This window comes from Python bivittatus, unplaced genomic scaffold (genome assembly GCF_059951505.1).
Source record: "Python bivittatus isolate LINGU-HERP-01145 unplaced genomic scaffold, Pbiv_v1 ctg000700_np1212, whole genome shotgun sequence".
In the NCBI taxonomy this organism is placed as follows: domain Eukaryota; kingdom Metazoa; phylum Chordata; class Lepidosauria; order Squamata; family Pythonidae; genus Python; species Python bivittatus.
The window spans coordinates 100288341-100307881 of record NW_028277098.1 but is presented as its reverse complement, the minus strand read 5'-3'; the positions used below and the strand labels follow the sequence as shown (position 1 = coordinate 100307881).

At 38.1% G+C, this 19541-nt stretch overlaps 1 protein-coding gene across 4 annotated transcripts in view; it reads right to left on the bottom strand.

Moving 5' to 3' along the window:
• ZBTB46 (zinc finger and BTB domain containing 46) overlaps positions 1-19541 on the bottom strand; it is an 86800-nt gene that overhangs the window by 42322 nt on the left and 24937 nt on the right. For all 4 annotated transcript variants that reach the window (XR_015798517.1, XR_015798518.1, XM_088154135.1 and 1 more), the window contains exon 3: positions 7446-7727. Coding sequence is in view for 2 of the 4 variants with exons in the window: in XM_088154135.1 (XP_088010261.1) it covers positions 7446-7727 (282 nt within the window). In the remaining 2 variants the exon portion in view is untranslated. The remainder of the gene's footprint in view (positions 1-7445; positions 7728-19541) is intronic.

Sequence of the window (19541 nt, the reverse complement as noted above, 5' to 3'; positions counted from 1 at the left end):
GCCCTGCACTCTGCCACCCCAGCTGACCTTCACCATGTTCTTGCTCCCACTGTTGACAAGGTGTGCCCGGGCTGGAGCTGGGCTTCGTGCTGCGAAGAAGGGGAAAAAAGCAGTCCCAGAGGCATGGCGCCAAAAAGCCCTTTTGTGCTGTGCTCCTGGGCCGGGTCGGGGCTGGGTTGCGCTGGGAAAAAATATAAGTAAAAAGCAGCCCCTGAGCCACAGCGCGTCAAAAAACTGTTTCGGCTGCATCTGCAGATTGGAATTGCCCAGGAATTGCAAGGAAAGGATCCAGCAGAACTGAGCCAAACTGGAGTCTGACTTTGCCACCTCGTTCCTTCCTGCGTCTCCTCATTCCTCCCTGCGCCTCCTCACTCCTCTTCCCCACCCTCATTCACCTGTTGTTTTTTCCAGGATAAAAACAGCAACGCCCCCCACCAACCCTATCATTAATCTAAGTCTGCAGGCAATGGCTTCCCCACTTAAAAAACATCTGCCGCCAAAGGAAGACCTGAAGGAACGAGGCAAACCTGAATGGAAGTCTGAGCTCCACGTGTCCTCCCCACCATTCAACACTGATTTGGAAGAAAGACCTCGAAGAAGACTCAGACTTCCTTGCAGCCAACAAACGTACAATCAGAGTTTGCTAGCAGAGTAAACGCAGCGTCCCATGTGGGGCTCCTTTCCCACAAAGACCACCACCACCTTCTTTGATCTGACATGCCTAGGGATCCTACCCTGTTCCCATTCATTTAAATCTCTTGACAAATACTCAAATTCAAATACATTATATTTAAATACAGGTCCCTAGTTTAAGAACAAGTTCCATTCCCAAGTTCTGTCATTAATTTGTATGTAGGCCAGAACAGTATTATTGTATAATACTATATAAGTAATATTGTGTAATGAACTTGAACCGTTCTATGGGTCGTCTGTAACCTGGGTGTTCTTAGCCTGGGGACTACCTGTATACCAAATGATGCATATCTTTTGACTAGGCTATATCAGCAAAGATGAGATTAGTACTAAGTAGACTTATCCTACACAAAATTAATTTTGTGTATTTTTCTGCATGCCGTATCTGATTTTTCATCATCAATTTTAAGGAAGGACGTTTGGAAGAGGAGATATTTATTTTCAAGGGATTTCCTTATTTTTTGCCTGGGGAGAAAAACACTCATTTCTAAATAGAATTTTTTTGCACATACTGACAGCCACAGAAGTATTTTTACCTGTTCTTCCTGAAAAATAACTAGTTCTTCTGGGATGGTTATCAATGTAAAGCTTAGAGGAAGAAGAAACTGCATTCCAAGGAACTAATATGTCTTTTCTGAGTCCAGCTGCCAATGTACGTGGGGGCTTGGAGCTCACTTAAGCATCCTGTTCACTTTGCTCAAGAGCTCCCTGAGGATGATAAGACAATTAAGATACTGCACAATGACCCCATAGGAGCAGGAGTGTACAAGATTACTGATGTACTTTGTGCTTCCAACAGTAAGAAAGGGAAAGAAGACTAGCTATCTTAATGGCAAGGGACCACTGATAAATGGGAAAATATATACATATTATGTGTACACACACACACACAAATATATATATTTGGGGGGGTGAAAGAGAGAGAGGCCTCTAGTCTTTTCTCATTTTCTGCATTTCTAAACAAAATTAACAAACCAAATTGAATTGCCTAGGTAACACCCCTGCTATTGCTGGCTAATTAAATAGTCTTGCAGGCTGCATAAAATTACCTAGAGGTTGCATATGGCCCAAGAGTTGCAAGCTGGAGACCCCTGTTCTAGATGTTCTTCAACAGTCACCCAACAGAGAGTGCCTCATTGTGGTCTCAATATGATGTAGTCAAGCCATGCTTAACTGTTGCCAAGTATTGGCTTGCGTGCTAAGTTTAGCTAGTAGACTAATTTCAGCTGTGCAAAGTTCTCCTTGCTACCTATGACATGTGAAATTCAAGGCAGAATATAATCAGAGAGCTCCTCAAGCTATGAAGTTGATTTTTCAATGGGAGCACAATCCTTCCCAACAGCTGAATCCCAAATTCTAAGCCAGATTTTCTGTGATCAACAGCATAATCTATTATGAATTTAAACTCAGTCCATTATTAACATTACAATACATGAGAAAGTATAATAGAGCTTGGGGACATCAGAATATTGATGGCACTTCAATACTAACCTCTAAATTACCTGTCCCAAATGTTCTATTTAGATATGAAATAGAAACCCTAACACAAAACTTAAACCCACCTTCCATCATGTTGAACAAGAGCACCACATTTGGATTTAACAGAATAGAAAGGACTGAAGTCACTGTGGCAAAAGATTCCAAGGCTCAATTCTGTTAGTACTTCAGAAAGATATCATTCTCAGTGGTATTAAAACTCACTGAGAATTGCAAAAGAAAGAATAGGGATGAACCCTACCCTACTCTACCCCTTACTCAAGTTCTAATAGAAGAGAATATATGTAGCTCAGGGTTGAACTGTAGAGTCCTTGGTGCCCTCTGAGCTTGTTTGCTTGCAGATATTTCATTACCCAACTAGGCAACATCATCCGTGCTAGTGAGTGTGGGGTCTGCTCCCTTTATATACAGTAGCTTGCCCTGCCAGTGTTGGTGGGGGTGTGACTTCCTCCTTGGTAGTTCCTTGATTAGGGCATTGTTTTCTGCTTGGTTGTTTGCCTGGTGTTAATCCCTGCTTATCTGGGTGCAGGCTGTTGGAGAGGATGTGTTCTGGTCTTTTTGCTTCCTTATTTTTTTATTGTCTCTTTTGAATGGTTTGTAAATGTGATTTATCTGTATGTGTCTATTGATGGCTGATAGTGTTTTTGGATTTGGCTTGGTCTAAGGTGCTAATAGTTTCCCAGTTGAAACTGTGGTTGAATTTGTACATGTGTTGTGAGATTAAGGCGTTTTCATCATGTCTCCTGACAGCTAGTTTGCTAATCTTCTCCCTGTCTGTCCTACATAGTGGCTGTTGCAGTTCTTGCACTGCATGTTTTAGATAACTCTTGTTTCTTCTTCTTGGGCTACTGGATTTTTTGCTTTGCTTAAAATGTTTTGGAGGGTTTTAGTTGGTTTGTGTGCTACAGTGATGCTGTGTGGTTGCTATAGTCTGTTGGTTATTTCTCTGAGATGTTTTTGATGTAAGGCAGTGTTATCCTTTTCATAGCTTGTGTTGGTTGTACTATAGTGGGTTGACTGGTCAGGCACTTTTTGATAAAGTAGTGTGGGTATCCATTTTGTTGGAAGATGTTATATAGGCAGCCTGTTTCCTTTTTCTGGTGTTCTGGGTTGTTGCAGTGTGTTTGAATAATGTTCTTACACAGCTTCTGTTGTGGGAGGTTGGGTTGTTACTTTGGTAATGGAGCACTTGGTTAGTGTTGGTTGTTTTCAACAGACTTGTGTTTCTAATTTGCCGTCGTTTCCTCTACTGATGAGGATATCCAGGAAGGGTAGTGTGTTGTCACTTTCTTCTCCTCTTGTAAATTTTATTCCTTTGGAGACGTTAATTGTTTCATGTGTCTTCTCTAGTTATTTCTTTTTTATGATGAAGGTGTCATCTACATACTGGATCTATATTTTTGGTTGTTTATGTGGGAGTGCTATAGCTTCTACACACTATATCATAGTCTCTGCTATGAGTCACCATGAGTGGTGATCCCATAAGTGTTCCTCTGATTTGTTGGTATATTCGTCCATCAAACTGAAATAGGTAGTGAGGCACAGGTTGATGAAATCCATGATTCTGGGTATTTTGATGTTAGTGTACTTGGCTACGTCAGGTGTGTTGTGTAGTACTGCTGCCATGGATTCATTTCACTAGTTCTCAGTCTATGGATGTAAAGAGTACTGTGACATCAAATGAAACCATAATTTCATCTTCTTCTATTTTTAGATCATTTTTGGAGGCACTGTAGTGGGGAGCTGATAGAATAGTCACTCTCCTCTGTGAGATGTCCAAGCTTTTTTTAACGTTCTTTGGCTATGTTGTATGTTGGGGTCCCTGGTAATGATACAATTGGACAAAGAAGTATGTTTGGCTTGTATATTTTGGGGCATCCATAGAAGCATGGATCATCCACTGCTTTTCATCGACCACTGTTCTTCTTTTTTGATTTGACCTTTCTTTGTTAGGTCATTAAGGGTTCTCTTGATCAGGTTGTCTAGTTTATGTCCTGGGTTGGTGTTTACTGGGATATAGGTTTCTTTGTCCTCCAGTAATTCTTTGGCTTTTGTATGTACTGTGTTCTGTCCACTATATCTATGGTTTGGCCTTTGTCTGCTGGGAGGATGGTGATGGTTTGGGCCTTCTTTAAATTTTTGATGGCTGCTCTGTCCTCTGCTTTGAGTTGGTTCTGCTTCTGCATTCTTCTGGTCTGTGGTATGACTGTCTGCCTTATGTTTTCTTGGGTCTCTGTGGCAAGTCCTGTGGTTTTAAATGCTGCAAAGAATTCTAACTGATTAACATTATCTATGTTATAGCTGAGGCCTTTCTGGGGAATATTGTGTTCTGTAGTGGACAGTGGGTGGTTGGACTTGGGTTCAGCCTCTTTGCTTCTGTGATTGAGCTTGAGCACTTTGGTTTGGAGTTTTGGTTTGGCATTTTGTTTTCCTTTTTTCAGCTTGTCTACTCAAGTTCCTAGCATAGGTTATCAATCAAATGAATTACTCAAGTTCCTAGTACAGATTATCCATCAAGTGAAAAAAGCTATCTTAGTTCAATACACTGGATGAACATCTGACTGAAATGGGGTCCAGGTAACCAGCATCAATTGTGACTAAATTGTGATGCCACCCAACTGGGCCTTCTACCTCATATGCTGATTTAAAGGCTTTCTAAGTCAAAGAAGCACTGGTTTTATTTCTCAAATAGTAATTATTATTGTTGTTATAAAAATGAGAATTTCACTTTCCACTTCAGGAAAATAAACTTTAGTTTGTCAGAAGACATTGCTTGAATATGTTGGTTACCACTTTGTTTTTGTGAGAATTAGTTTTGGTCAAGGAATAAACACAGAAAAGAAAAATGGAAGACAATACTGTTTGCTGTATTATCCTTATCCTTATCCTTATCCTTGCAGGTTGTCATGGTTGCTAATCAAAAAATGTTGAAGACACTTCTTTCATAAAAAGTATGCATCAAATTTATAGTTCAATAAACAGACACAAGGCCTAGTTATAAGAATAAAACAATATAAATAATACATTATTTAGCTGTAACTTAACATAATAGATTTGCATCATCACTGGGGAAATACATGAGTATTAATGGGAAGTTTGATTTATCTGCCTTTTTTCTTGGTGAACAACACTGATCTATGCTGCACAAGGTAGAAATTAGTATTGCATATGTTTTGTTTTGTCAAACATCTGAGTGATATTCAAAGCTTTTTTTTAAGATAGTAAGGGATTATGTCGTGCTTTGAGCTTTCAGAAAAACGCTACAACATATTTTAATATGTAAATAAAAATAGTGGTAATGAACACAAGAGATCAGCCAGAATTCCCTAAAGTGAAAACCTATGATAGACTAAATTAATTGTGGAGTAAATGATTATTCAAAACAAAATATCAAGATTCCCATCATTGAATTAATTTATCAAAATATAAACAATTCTATATGGATCTTGTAGTTTTACGTGTATGGGGAAAAAGCAAACTTTTTACTGAGATAGGACCAAAAGCTCGGTACTATACTCTTATCACCCAAATATTTAACTTCTTCAATAATTAAACACCAATACCTGCCAGGTAACTTCTCCATTTATTTCAGAACTTACTATAATAAGTCCATATTTTCCTCTCTGGCTACCAAGAATCAAGTTCTGTTTTCATTTTTGTAGTGCAACAATCTGAAACACTCTCATGGTCTACCTCTTCTATATGAAATCTGTAAGCGTATCACAGAAGCAGCATATATAATACAGAGACTGGAGACTTTCATTACACAAACCTTTTCACATATTTTACAAGTGTGTATGTTGCACTGAAGTTTGAAATACCACTAGGAAATCAGTTTTATCTTCCTGCTTGCTGCAAGTAAAACCCTAAATTTAATGGAATATTTATTATTTATTTATCAAACTTGTAAGCTGCTAAATCATAATCAACTCAGGCAAATTACAATAAAATAAAACAAAACCACTACAATATCAACAAGTCAAAGTAAACAAATTACAGCAAATACCACAAGACTAATAAATAAGCAAACAAGCCAAAATTTGGTTCCAGATAGCATTCAATCTCCAAAGCCCTCCAGAAGAGTATGGTCTTCACTACCTTCTGGAAGGTCACCACTGAAGGGGACAGTCTAACTTTTGGAGGGAAGTTGTTCCAGTGTATGGGAGCCACAATGTAACAACAGCACCTCATAAAAATGGGAGATAACAAGCAACTTATCCTGGAAGGATCTCCTTGGATGGGTAAACTCTATTTTAAGTAGGTAGTCCAGAAGGTACCTTGTTTTCAAGTTATGTTTACTGATAACATGTGAATATCCACTTCAGGGGGAAGCAGCAGAGACTGTCCAGATTGATGCCAAGCAACAGACTTTGTCCATCATTGTAGTAAAACCCACTATTGCTTATAATTTGGATAAAACTTGGATGCAGCAATTTTTTTAAAAATAAATCTCAAACCTGCAAAACCAAGGTCCATTAAATCAAGGGTTTACTATATTCTCAAAGCTGCAAAGTTCTAGGTACTTTGAAGAGGGAAACTTTGGTAAAACAACAAGGCCATTCAGGCATGTATTTTGTGGTTAACAAAATGAGGAGCAAAGCACCAATGGCAAACTACCAGCTATTTTATTTTATGGATTTACTTTATGGGTCCTCAGTATAATATGAAAAAAGTTAAACAAATTATAATCAAACTCTGACATATGTAATGTTAGGCATTTTAAGGGCTCCCATAAGCACAATATACACATTATTAATCAACAGTTAACCATTCAGATCAAAGTATTCCATAGAGAAAGCCAAGTTTGTCTGTATGTGTGCCTTAACTAATCAGAAAAGAACTAAGCTGTGACATTAGAAATACTACTATCTGACCAACAAATGAAATAGTACACATACTACAGATCATAGACTCATATCACTGAATGGTTCTCAAACAATCCAATGGGGAAAATAATCCTAAATCTAAAAACATAGCATCTTAAGAGGAAGGCAAGGGTTATACAAATAGAGGCATTTTTCATGCATTATGAAAGGTACAATCAAAACATAAATATATTGCCTTAGCCACTGCTTGTGAGACCTGGAACCTAACATGTTTCAGACATAGAACACATATTCTCCAAATGACTGAGAATACTTCAACTGGCGTCCATCATACAGGGACACAAATCTAGGATGACCTGAATTCATGTTAATAGTTCCTTTATGAATGCTAATTAACTTTTAGTAGTATAGACAGAAACAGCAACTTACAAGACAATGAATGTGTGCCTTTGGGTAAATATTCAAAAAGCAGTGAACTCTCTTCTCCCAGCATGTCAGCTTTCAAGGACAATAAGCTATTCTTGCTCATAAGAGCTGCTCGCAAGTTAGCAACTGCTACAGCCTGAAGTGCATCCTCTTTTTCTGGAGTAAGTGGCTGAGAGAGATAACTCACTTCACCTCCTAGGAGTGCTTCATCAACATTTGCATAAAGATCCACTCTCTCTATTCTGTTGTCAGAATTGTTAGGCTCTGCCCCTGTCAGATCCACACCTGAATGAAAAACAAAGAAACAAACATTAGTTTACTGTACATTTAAGCATGGAAACTTATGTCAGATATGCATTTGTAAAACTCTCCCTCCACACTTGAGCCCACAGTATCAGCACCAGTATTCAGAGCTAAAAGGCTCAAATTATTTGTTTTTTTTCAAGTTACATTTTGTATCTCCATTTTACGATCCCTTCACTGATAATACATTCATGCAGTGTGCATTTTGCGAAGTTATTTTATTTATTTATTTATTTATTAAATTTCTCCCCCGCCCATCTCCCCCCAATGGGGGAACTCTGGGCGACTATTAGTTATACAATACATATACAATACTTTGCTGTATTAGTTATACAATACATATACAGTACTTTGCTGTATCTTTGCTGCTACAGTACAGAAGACAATGTGGTTTTTGCTAATGACTCAGTAATATAAAATTACTCTGGATTAGCTTTTTGTTCTCTTTGTTTATTCAAAGAGTATATTACTGTTAAATATCATTTTATACTATTTCCTAACTTAAAAGGTAATTTATAAAGCAGGTCTCCCATAAAATTTATTATTCCTCTCTTTCATATATGCAATACAGTTGCATAGCATGGAAATGCACCTTGATTTTTTACAATAACTTTCAAAGAGCAAGTAACAGAATGTGAAGATTATAACAGATTTGAAAGGAAGTTATTATATGATGCAAATTGCCAAATGTTTTAATTAATCAGATCAGCAAAACAAACACTAAAAATTCTTCAAAAGCTATTTTAGAAAGAAGAAGTTAAGGATATAAGACTTTGCTAGTATTTAACAGTATCTACTATGTAAGATGGCCCACTGAAATCAAACAGAGATTTTGCAAGTTTAAAGAATGTCTCCTTTTCCAATTTCGTCTAGTATTTTTCATTGACATCATCTGATACTTTTGGATAGAGGTGCAAAGCCACAAGCTTAAGAAATTGTTATGAAAAAAATATCAATGATAAATGCAACAGAATCAGAACTGTACTGTTTATGCATTTCTTCCACTAAAGTAAAGGTAACTGCTTCATGAATAATACTGTTCTGTGTGAATACCTGACTGCCAAGTACCCATCCAGGTGGCCAAGTCATAATGGCACCTATAAAGCAGCCAATCTAGATCCTTAGTCAAACTAATCCAGCAGTGCTGCTAACTCTAAAACCATTTGTTCAGAACACCATCTAGTCAACTCTCATAGTATAAGAGTTATTTGTACAAGAGCTGTTATTCTTGATCCAGAGAGTATGTCTTCCTGTCTCACTTCATTGCCTGGATACCTAGTTCTTGATCCTCTCCTAGTAGTATCTCAGCCCTATTCTGGTGTCTAATATACATTATCAATGATAGGCTCTCCCATTTCTTTTCTGGTTGTTTTATATATTGGAGAGCAACTGCACCTAAAGGTACCTTTTGAATCCAAAGTTGGAACTCTCTACTTCCACTCATGAACAAGATCTATTTTCTAAAATCATACATGATGCACTGATATTGTACAAAACTATCCTTGGCCACAGCCACCCTAGATATGCACCCTAGATATGCAGAAGCAGTGCTGAATCCAGGAACATTCTAAGACTACTGGACTACTCCTTAATGCATTTAGTACAACCTCATCCAAAGCAACCTGGTTATATCACTCACTGTATTTCATCAACAATGGAGCATTACTATCTTCTCTACATTAACTCTATTATCCCTTATCTCAGAAAATTATTCCTTGTAAGAGAGAGCTGAATGACATCAGCATATCTGATGCCTCTGCATGAATTTCCCCCCATAATTTAATGTAGTTATTAAATAGCCTGAGGAACAGGTTTGTCACCTGGCAAGCCAAAGGCCACAAGGACATGTAGCAGGTTGATAGAAACATCTCTTGAATATGTCCTTTCAGAAATCAGGACCAGAAAAATGTTATGACCAATAGCAACAAAAGTCACTGAGGTCTATCAAAGGCACTCTTGTCCTGTCTAGTTATCAGATATTGCCACTGACATCACACCATCGCAGTCAACTAAGCAGGTTGGAAACAAGATTTATTAAAAAAAAATCAGGGTAATCAGTATCTATAAATAAGTGTTGAACTACCTCACTGCCCTTCATCTTCTTTGGAAGCAGAAGACAAACCATTTTCAAATTCTTAGTACATAGGAACCAATTACAGTGGAAGGCCAGCAAAATCATTTCCAGATTTTTGTTATCCTGTTTCAGCATTCTATTTTCACACCCACATCAGGGAACTGATGAACCAAGAACTGTACTGTCCAAGATTAAATTTACTGCTGCTATATGAAGAAGGGCAAGACCATGAACTATGATACAATGCTGATAGAAGTTGACACAGATAAATGAAAAACTTAATTAAATTGTGGGAGCTGTATCAGACATTGCAGGAATACAAATTGAAAACCCTCCTCCATCTGTTACAGAAAGGAGTCAGGGCAGTTAATAACCAGAAACTCAGATTTAAGAATGTTAAATAAAGCTTCCATTTTATTAAATGGCCCATTTAAAGAAATCTGATTTCTGCTTACTATCATCAGTCTGAAAAACAAAATCGAATACAGTGCTAGCACTAGATTTCTCTCTGATGTATGTAGAGAAAAAAAGTTATGATGAGATTTTAAACACTGGCCTTGGTGTATGGTAGAGAACGCAATTTATAGGATTAATAAACCCTTTAAAAGAGGGGTGGACAAACTTATTTTGGCCATATTTAGTCTTCTAAATCTTCCCAAGGCCACACTCCCAGAAATGGACAGGGCCAAAGTAATTTTAAATTAATTATGGGTATTTTTATATGCCATTCTCCCTTCCCTTCCCATGAAAATCATCATAACTTAAAAACATTATTTAATTACTGTCATAAGTAACTACATGCCTCATCCCATACTGTATTTATTTTGTCACACACTCACTTGAAATCAGTTCCAGTTCCAGGGACTAGAATTACATGCCAGTTCCAGGGACTAGAACTACATGCCTCATCCCATACTGTATTTATTTTGTCACACACTCACTTGAAATCAGTTCCAGTTCCAGGGACTAGATTTATACACCACATTAAGTATAATGTGGTTTCTTTGGTATTAACTTAGGGTATTGTGTACCCCATTAGGGCCTGTAAACCATGGTTTATTATTTAGCACAGTGTATAACCCCTGCAATTGTGATTTAGTCAATAAATGGAGGGGGCATTATCATAGTAACCAAGGATATGGTAGTGAGGGTAAGATAAGTCCTTACAGAAAGAAATGTATATTTACAGTCAAGCCCTCTTCCAACCTTCCTCCTATTTCCCAACTAACTGATTGCTCTACTGCTATTCCCTCTGCCCCTTTAGTGTTATTGTTCAGTACCAGCTCAGTTCATAAGAAGGCCAAACTATTCCTTGATTTGATCAGGGAATCAATCTGGCATACACAAATGAAAAATGGGGGCTAGGGGGGTAAGATGGGTGGAGTTATTTTAACTCACTTTTGCCCACAAAAGTACATCACCATCTTGGAGATTTGGGGTAGAGGTATTGTGACCCATAGAACTTCCATCAGCAAGCGTCTTGACCATGGATTGGAATCAGAGGACCTACATCTAATGCTGGGTCAGAGAGAGAGATGGGATTGCAGTTGGCCTACCGTCAGCCAGCATGAGTTGGCTGAAGTAATCTTGAGTATGAAGTTGTATGCCTCATGGTAATTTTCTTAGGGGACATTCATACTGTCTTGAATAATTCATTTGGGAGTTTTATGGACTCCATGGCAATTACCAGGCTGTTTCAGTGCATTGGTGGCAGGACTCTCTCTTGATCTCATCTCATACACTCTTGATCTGGTCTTCACCCCGTTGTGTGAGACAGATGGTTTGATGATAACAGGGGTTGAAATTACATGATTGTATCAGACCATTTGCTGGTGAAGTTTGATTTTACGGTATTAGTGCTTTGCTATAGAGATTAAGGAAGCCAACCTCAGAGGCTCTTGTAGAAATGCAGCCCATCTTAGAACCTCTTGACTCTTGCACATAATAGCTTATTAAAGCTAGCCAGGGGGATTGGCCAAATGGGTCCAGGGAATGGTTAATGTATCATAATGCAATAGTGGAGCCACTCCTGAAAAAATGCCCTCCCTGGATTCAAAGATTCTTAAAAACTGTTGCCTGAACCCCTTGGTAGAACCCTTTTCTGGATAAGGTGCTTGAGATACCAGTGGTGGCACAACTGCAGGATCTCTTGGAAGAGATGGATTATCTGAACCCATTTGACTACAGTATGGCTTCAGGCTGATTTTCTTCTCTCTTATCTTTCTGATAAGAGCATGGTGGGGATCCACAAAAGCACTATTTTGCCCCCAGAGCTATTTAATATCTACATGAAGCTACAGGGTGTGGTCATTAAGTAATTTAAAGTAATGAGATCAATATACTATTATAAGTATAAAAATACTTAGGAGAATAGAGAAGAACATAAGACTTCAAAATTTGACATTAAAGTCAATAATTAGGACAAGCTATAGTTAAGAAAAACAGCTGGGTTGCAACAATTAGAATGGATAGTAGCAATTTATTTTAAAGGGCAGCATAAATAGATTAGTGAATAGTATAGTCTCTAATTAAGCAAATCATTAAAGCAAACAAGAGAAGCATTCAAAAATAGAGGGGAAGTAAACTCCAATATATAGAGTTAAATACATTATAGCAGGAAAGGCTGCTTTCAGGGGAGGAGTAGATACAGTAGTTAGCTTTGGAGTTTGTGGAAAATGGAACGCAGGGTGGGGAAGGGAAATAGACACATAGTTAAAAGTGGGGTTGGGGTGGAGCCACATTTAAAACTAGGGTGTAGTCAAGCAAAAGTTTGAGTTTCAAGCAATCTCTTAGCTTCTTAAGACTTTTTAAAAATAACTTGACCTAACCCTTTCATAAAGGAACCTTAAAATAGAGCTATTCCCACAGTCTCATTGCTTTACTTATCCTGTAATTGTTCCATGAAACCCGAATATTACAGTCTACGAATTATTGCTGTACAATTACTCAGGGCTACCTCTACTCATTTTGCTAAAGTTAGTGGCTGCTTCATGCAAGATTTTTTGGTACATACTGCATATCCTCAACTTTTCCTTCCCTTCTAATCCCCTCCAGCTGCACCTGGTTAACACAATGCCACAACCTCCATCAAATCATCCTTCATACAATTCACATATCCTCTCCAACCCTGCTCTCAGTGGGAGGTCAGCATGCCTTATTCAGCCTCCCCAGCCCCTTTCCAATCCCACTGTCACCTAGGCCAGGTGGAAGGTAATCCCATCCTTCCCCCAAACCAAGTCTCTCTCCTTCCCACAAAATCAACTCCATCCTCATCATCCCAAACTACCTTCCCCTTCCCCCCCACTAACATCCAGTAAAGTACTTTTCCCCCTCTCAGATCAGGTAATCTCTCAAATTTGATAATTACACTTTCATTCTTTACTTCAGTGTCTTCTATTTCCTTGCTTCTCTATGTACTTTGACTCTGTTCCAGTTTGGAAGGTCCTGCCTGCGATTCAGCTAGGCATCCTTGGGGAATATCCAAAGTTAAAGTCTTCATAAACTATCGTATTATTTTATGGTTTTTTTTCTAATTATGCTGCTCCTAAAATCCTAGAATGATGCAACCCAAAAGCTTCAAATACACGATAAATGAAAATAATGAACTGCTATATAATGGAACAATTTATTCACAATAAACTTATTTTTCTCATTTGTTTTCCTCAAAGTGAAGACATTTTATTATTTTGTTACAGTCTTTTTTCTTTTTTTACTCTTGATTTGTTGTTCATCATCAAAAATCATAATTGGAGTAGTCCATTCAAATTGCAATAAATAAATAAAAATCACCTTTTGAGGAAGCTGATTATATTATTAATTCGAGGAACATTTCAGTGTGTGTGTGTACGCACACATAGACATGTATATATACATACATACACATGCACACACACACATGTACATACACATATGTAGAGGGCATATTTATTTATTTAGAGTTCTATCCTATAGCAATAATAAGACTCTTGCAGGTACACAAAAAAAGAATATAAAACATCCATGGTAAAAAAAATAATAATAACATGCCTATAATACAAAAATAATAGTCAAAAACAATCAGCCTAAAAGCCAGAACGGGATGCAAGGAAATATGGTAGTTAAAGCCATCAGGAAAGACTCCATCTTAACTAGCTTCCAGGAGGTCATCAGCATTGGCTTCAGTATCATGAAATTGGCTTCAGGCCATCAGTATTGGCTCAAGACTAGCTTTCAGGGGAAGCTGTTCCATAGCACTAGGACTGTGATGGAGGAGATATTTTGAGCTCTTCTGACTTCACAGAAATGAGGAATCACAAGGAATTTCTCCCATAATGTATATACTGATTCCAGTTGGAAGAGGCTGTCCTGAAGCTGTTTAGGTGACAAGTCATACAGGGCTATTTAAGGTAAAAACCAGCACTTTAAATTGCATCCAGAAACCTCTTGTGAACCAATGCAAGGTCAGCAGCATAGGTGCAATCTGCTCCTGTTGCCGGTCCACTTCACTTTGTACCAATTACAGAACTCAGAAAAGGAGAAACATGCTGAAACAAAAGCAGCTGTTTGATATTTAGCTCCATATGAAGCTAAGGCAAGTTTTAGCAACCCAGTGTATATGGACCAGGGTACTGGCAACACTTAAACAGTGCCCTGAACCCCCCAAATTAAATAATTTCAGTTGTTTAAAAATAGTCACAGCCTCATGGAAATGTATTCAGCATTCTTGCATGCGACTGTCCCTTCAACAAGCCCATCATGTTATTGAGAAATGGAGCCAACTTTCTAGACTAAAGAAGCTGCTTGGACAAGCAGCGAAACGTATCAAACCAAAGAAAAGAAGTCCAGTTGCCATGACTCAACTTCCAGATAATTCCACCTGGATGACTAAGAATCTCAATCAACATAATGATCTTGCAAGATTTCAGGCATTTTTAAATTTATTTTTAACTGGGGAGGCAGCTGTGCTGTTGCACAAGATTGCAGAATAGTGTCCCACATGAAAAGGATGTTGTTCCTTAAGCATCAACTCCTTAGTTCTTTGCAATTTCCAAGTCACTCAATAGTATGAGAACTCCATGCAATGCTGGAGAATCCTGATAAAGCAAGAAAGTGCTAAAAGATCAGGGACATTAGTTTATATTTGACAAACTGATTTGCAAATCATTTAAGTACAGTTACAATAATATCTACACTTAATTCCTAGAGAAAGTAATTAATTACCAATTGGTATAATATACAAATAAGAAATTGTGGTTTGCCTCAGCAGATGGCAGCATCTAGCCAACCCCAGCTTATCTAAAAAGCTAGGCAGGTTTGCTATTGTTAGTACTTAGATGGGGAACTATTGGGAAATCTAGGGTTGTAGGCTACACTGAGAAATCAAAAAACCTCCTGGAAGAAAGTAGGGAGTCCCTGGGTTAAGAACGGCTGGGTTACAGATGACCCATTGTTCACAGAGCCTATTACAGCAAAAATCAAGTTAAATATACAATGATTTGAGTTAAACACACAATGGTTCAAGTTCATTACACAATACTATTTATACAGTATTATACAATAATACTGTTTCAGGTTAAATACAAATGTGACTTAAGGACAGACCCTGGGAATAGAATTCGTTCTTCAACTGGGCACTACCTGTAATGGCAAACCGCTTGCATATCAAGCCAAGAAAACGTCATTAATGTGTCCATGTAAATCACCAGGAGTTGAACTTGACTCAAAGATGACTTCATATTTACTAGAATCAGCTTAAAAATCAATGATTCAGATCTCAGCTCACTTGAACTCATTAAGAAGCCACTAGACAGGCACTATTTTTTCAGCCCCAATTCTCCAATGCAACAGGGAAAATAGTAATTACTATTATTGCTTAAACTCAGCTATTGCATAGTGTTTTAAGGACTGCCTAATGAGAAATGTTTTAAACATTTAAAAAGCAATAAATGCTAAGTACTGTTATTAAGATTGTACTGTATTTCCTATTCTGAGGAACAGGCTTGAATGTCACCATCAGTGACATTTGGCACACTGGGCTGCTAAATGTTTAATTCAGAGAGATCTGGGTCTATTTAAGATATCCTAAATTTCAATCAATTTGAATTTCTTCAATCAGGATATCCACTTTTTACATAGAATCCAGATTCTGCTTTTCTTCAGTTCCAGGTTAAATAAAAGCTTCATATAAAGTGATCAGATTGTTGATATATCTATATCAATTATCTATGTAGACAAGCAACAGCTACCTACAAGATTTCAGAAAACCTTTCCCAGCTCTAAGATGATATGCTAAAAAATGGAATCTGGGACCTCTTGAATGCTAAGCATATTTTCTACATTAGCAAATAGCTGTAGCCATGTTTCCCTTTTCTTTTTCTTTTTCTTTTTGAGGAGGCAAAGCACACAATCTTCCTCATGGCCTTACCCTTCTTTCCAGATGCAGATGCACTGTTAAATTCTTTCATCACACACATTTCATAGAGGCCTGATAGAATGTATTATACACATCTCTAAAATGGACAATATGCGAGTTATATGACTTCCAATCATTTAAGTACTACTACTCAATTTGGGCTTTATTGGGTTTTGGGGGTTTTTTTGTCCTGGGGCAAAATGACTTTAGAAAACAAAATGGTGCATTTTCTAATGCACTGAAACACTGTTGTTAAGCTAACAATATTTTTGCTTGTATGCACTGTGAATGTGGGGAAATACCACTTCATGTTTAGGGCATGCATTGAAAGGGTTAAAGTCAGCCTGATCCTGGCCAGCCAAGTAATAAGCAGAGACAACCAAGGCCTGGAAAAATGAAATGCCAGGGGCCCAATCGAGTTTTAAAAAAGGAAAGGACAAACTATTTTTTATCTCTGGGGTTCTTTCTCATTTGAGGCTGGCTGAAGGCACAGCTGTAAGAGTGAAAGCTCCCAACCAGCTGGATCCAATGAACTTGGAAAACAAGCTAGGATCAATAAAATCAGCTGTGGCACAGGGTCTGTTCATTTCATGAACTGGTATCTGGGTTGTGTGAACTTGTTCTGAGGGATGCGTTTTTGAGTGTAAAGGGTCCTGGAGCTGGGAAAATGCCTTGTCTCTGAGCTGATAATGACCAAGATTAACCTATTCAGAAAACATTTGTTCATTCCTTTTTTTTTCTTTTATCATAATTTCCTTCTTGTTACATGCAATGAAGATTTAAATTCATAATGAACAAGGGGTGCTCATTCTACAAAAGGAAACTAGCCTTTAGCAAGCACTGCTCTATCAAGTCAGATTATTGAAGGGGACTGCCCCTTGTCTCCTCCCTGGAACATCAGTGGCAGAGAAGGTTTTCCAGGAATAAAGTGGCTGAGGGCAGCATACCTAGTTTGTTCTTTCTAGGTGTTATGGGGAGAAGCTGTGCAGCAGGGTTGTAGGAGGAGGATTTGGAGACCCCTTAAGAAAGCAGCTGAAGTCCAAGGTATCACACCCCATACATGTGCATTCATGCCCCAAGCACCCCAATGTTTCATTTCCCCTCTTGTAAATATCAGCTGGCACCCCAGACTCAGACATTCACAGGCCTGGTGTAGATTCAACTTTTTTATGGGAGAGAAATGCTCTGTCTATCATTTAGGCATAGAGGGAGACCCACAGCCTTCACTTGGTTGGAAACAGAAATCTGAGTTCTTTTAAAACAGAGGAGAACTCCAGGGGGATTCTAAGTTTCCTCCAACCCCTGATTACAGTGAATTTTCCAGCTAAATTGAAACAGAAGGGACAGCTGCTTCGAGGATCTTCTATTTTTGGAGAACTAGGCAAATGGCTAGCTAGAGAATATGCAGTTTTTTATTTTCTATGTGTTAAGTATCTATTTTTCTGGACAGCCATAGAAAGATGGATGCTTAATGTCAGCTTCTATCCATCCATATTTCAAGAAGTGGGCATGATATATATTTTCCTTTAGATCTTTTTGTCAATCCTCATCCTCATCCTCTACCTCCAGTTTTTTTATGATGACTCTGTAGCTGATCAGAAGCATTTTTTGGTTTGTCCAAAGCACTGCATCTTATTTTTCCTTTTAACACATCTGGAAGCCACTCTGTATTTCTCCCTTCAAAAGAAAATGTTGCCATTTAAAAATCTACAATTAAAAAGAAACTCTGTATTTTCTTTTTAAATAAAGTTTCATTTTGTTTATCCCTGGTGGGATTAACCAATCACTTAAGGCAGTGCTTCTTAAACTGTTTGTAATGGTCTGACACTGTTTGACCCAATTACCTCTTTTCCCAGTCTCAAATAATGTCATTACCCCCACAAAACCCTCCAGAATCTGTTGTTTTACACAAGCATCTCAGCGGCAGCAGTCCCAAACTGGATCCTTGACTCACAAACAAGCAATTACAAATTGCTCCATTACCCCATGATATGCCCAAATTACCCCCTTGGGTGTAATTATCTCCAGTTTAAGAACCACTTTCTTAAGGGATGGCATCAAGCCCCTGACAGCAGCACACAATGAGGAAGCAAGATTCACATATGGTCTCATTAATCAAGTTTAATGCCAGTTTTGAAAAAGGGTCAAGTTACAGATTCTGGAAACTAGATATACTCCACACCCTCATTTATTAATGACTACATTAACGCAGGGTCTCTGTGAGTTGCTTGAACTACTTTCTCACAGAATCCCTATCAGATAGATGGGTCTCTTGCTTTAAAGAGAAGTGTGAAATGTTTCCTCATTTGCCATGTTTTGAAAACTTCCCTTTTCTTTCTCAAAAAACTTCCTTATAGTCACACACCTCTATACTGTGTTGTTCCAAGGTTGCATTATAGAAATTACTTTTTTACCTTTTTAATCACCTTTAAGTCAGCTCAGGAACCTTCACTATCACACATACCATGGTTAGGGGAAGGATGCCAGATGAGGTACCCTTAGAAGTTAGGAAGTAAAGTGATTGCAGCAGGAACTACCAAGGCATTATCCTAAAAAGCAGAAAGGCAGGACCAGGGTGTGAAGATTCCAAGGGTTTCTGGGCAAGGAGGTATGAGCCTCCTGTCTTTTACCTTAAGGGTTCAGCTATGCTGCTACTATTAGGCACTACTTTATTCAAAATAATTCTGCACATCCTATGAGAACATCTAGAGAGGACCTGCTTAAGATCCTACCCCAACAAAAGGTGAGAGGGATGTGGGACAGAAGACTGGCTTTTTCTGTGATTGCCCTGATCTTATATAATATGTGCTTGTCTCCTTTGTTCTTGACATGAAGAAACTTCTTTTTAAGCAGCCATTTCCACCTAAGTCCAAGAGTGACTGCCTGGCCTTTTCTGATTATGTTCTATGTTGTTTTTATGGTGGGGAGGTAGGTTGCTTTTTGGAAGGACAGGTTGATTTTTGAGGAATGAAGTTTTATGTCTTCAAGTTTTTAGATGATACATCACCCAGTAAAAGGGTAGTATAGAAATTTTGTAAATAAAATAAAATAATCTTCCCCAGGTTGTGACTCCTTGATTTCTTTCTTTTCTACTCACCACGTTCCTTTTTTTGCTGATGTACTGCAGCTAGTTTAAAAATGTTTAAATACATTTAAAGTAATTTAGCACCTTAAAATCCATAGGCTCCTTGCTGGTAATGTCCAATTAGAAATCAAGGGCACAATTTTAAAGAACACTTGTAACTGGACCCTAACAACAAAGGAAAGAGAAACTGATAAGCATTCAATTAGAACTGCTTTCTCTTTTCTCCTATTCTGGGTCACTTGGTTA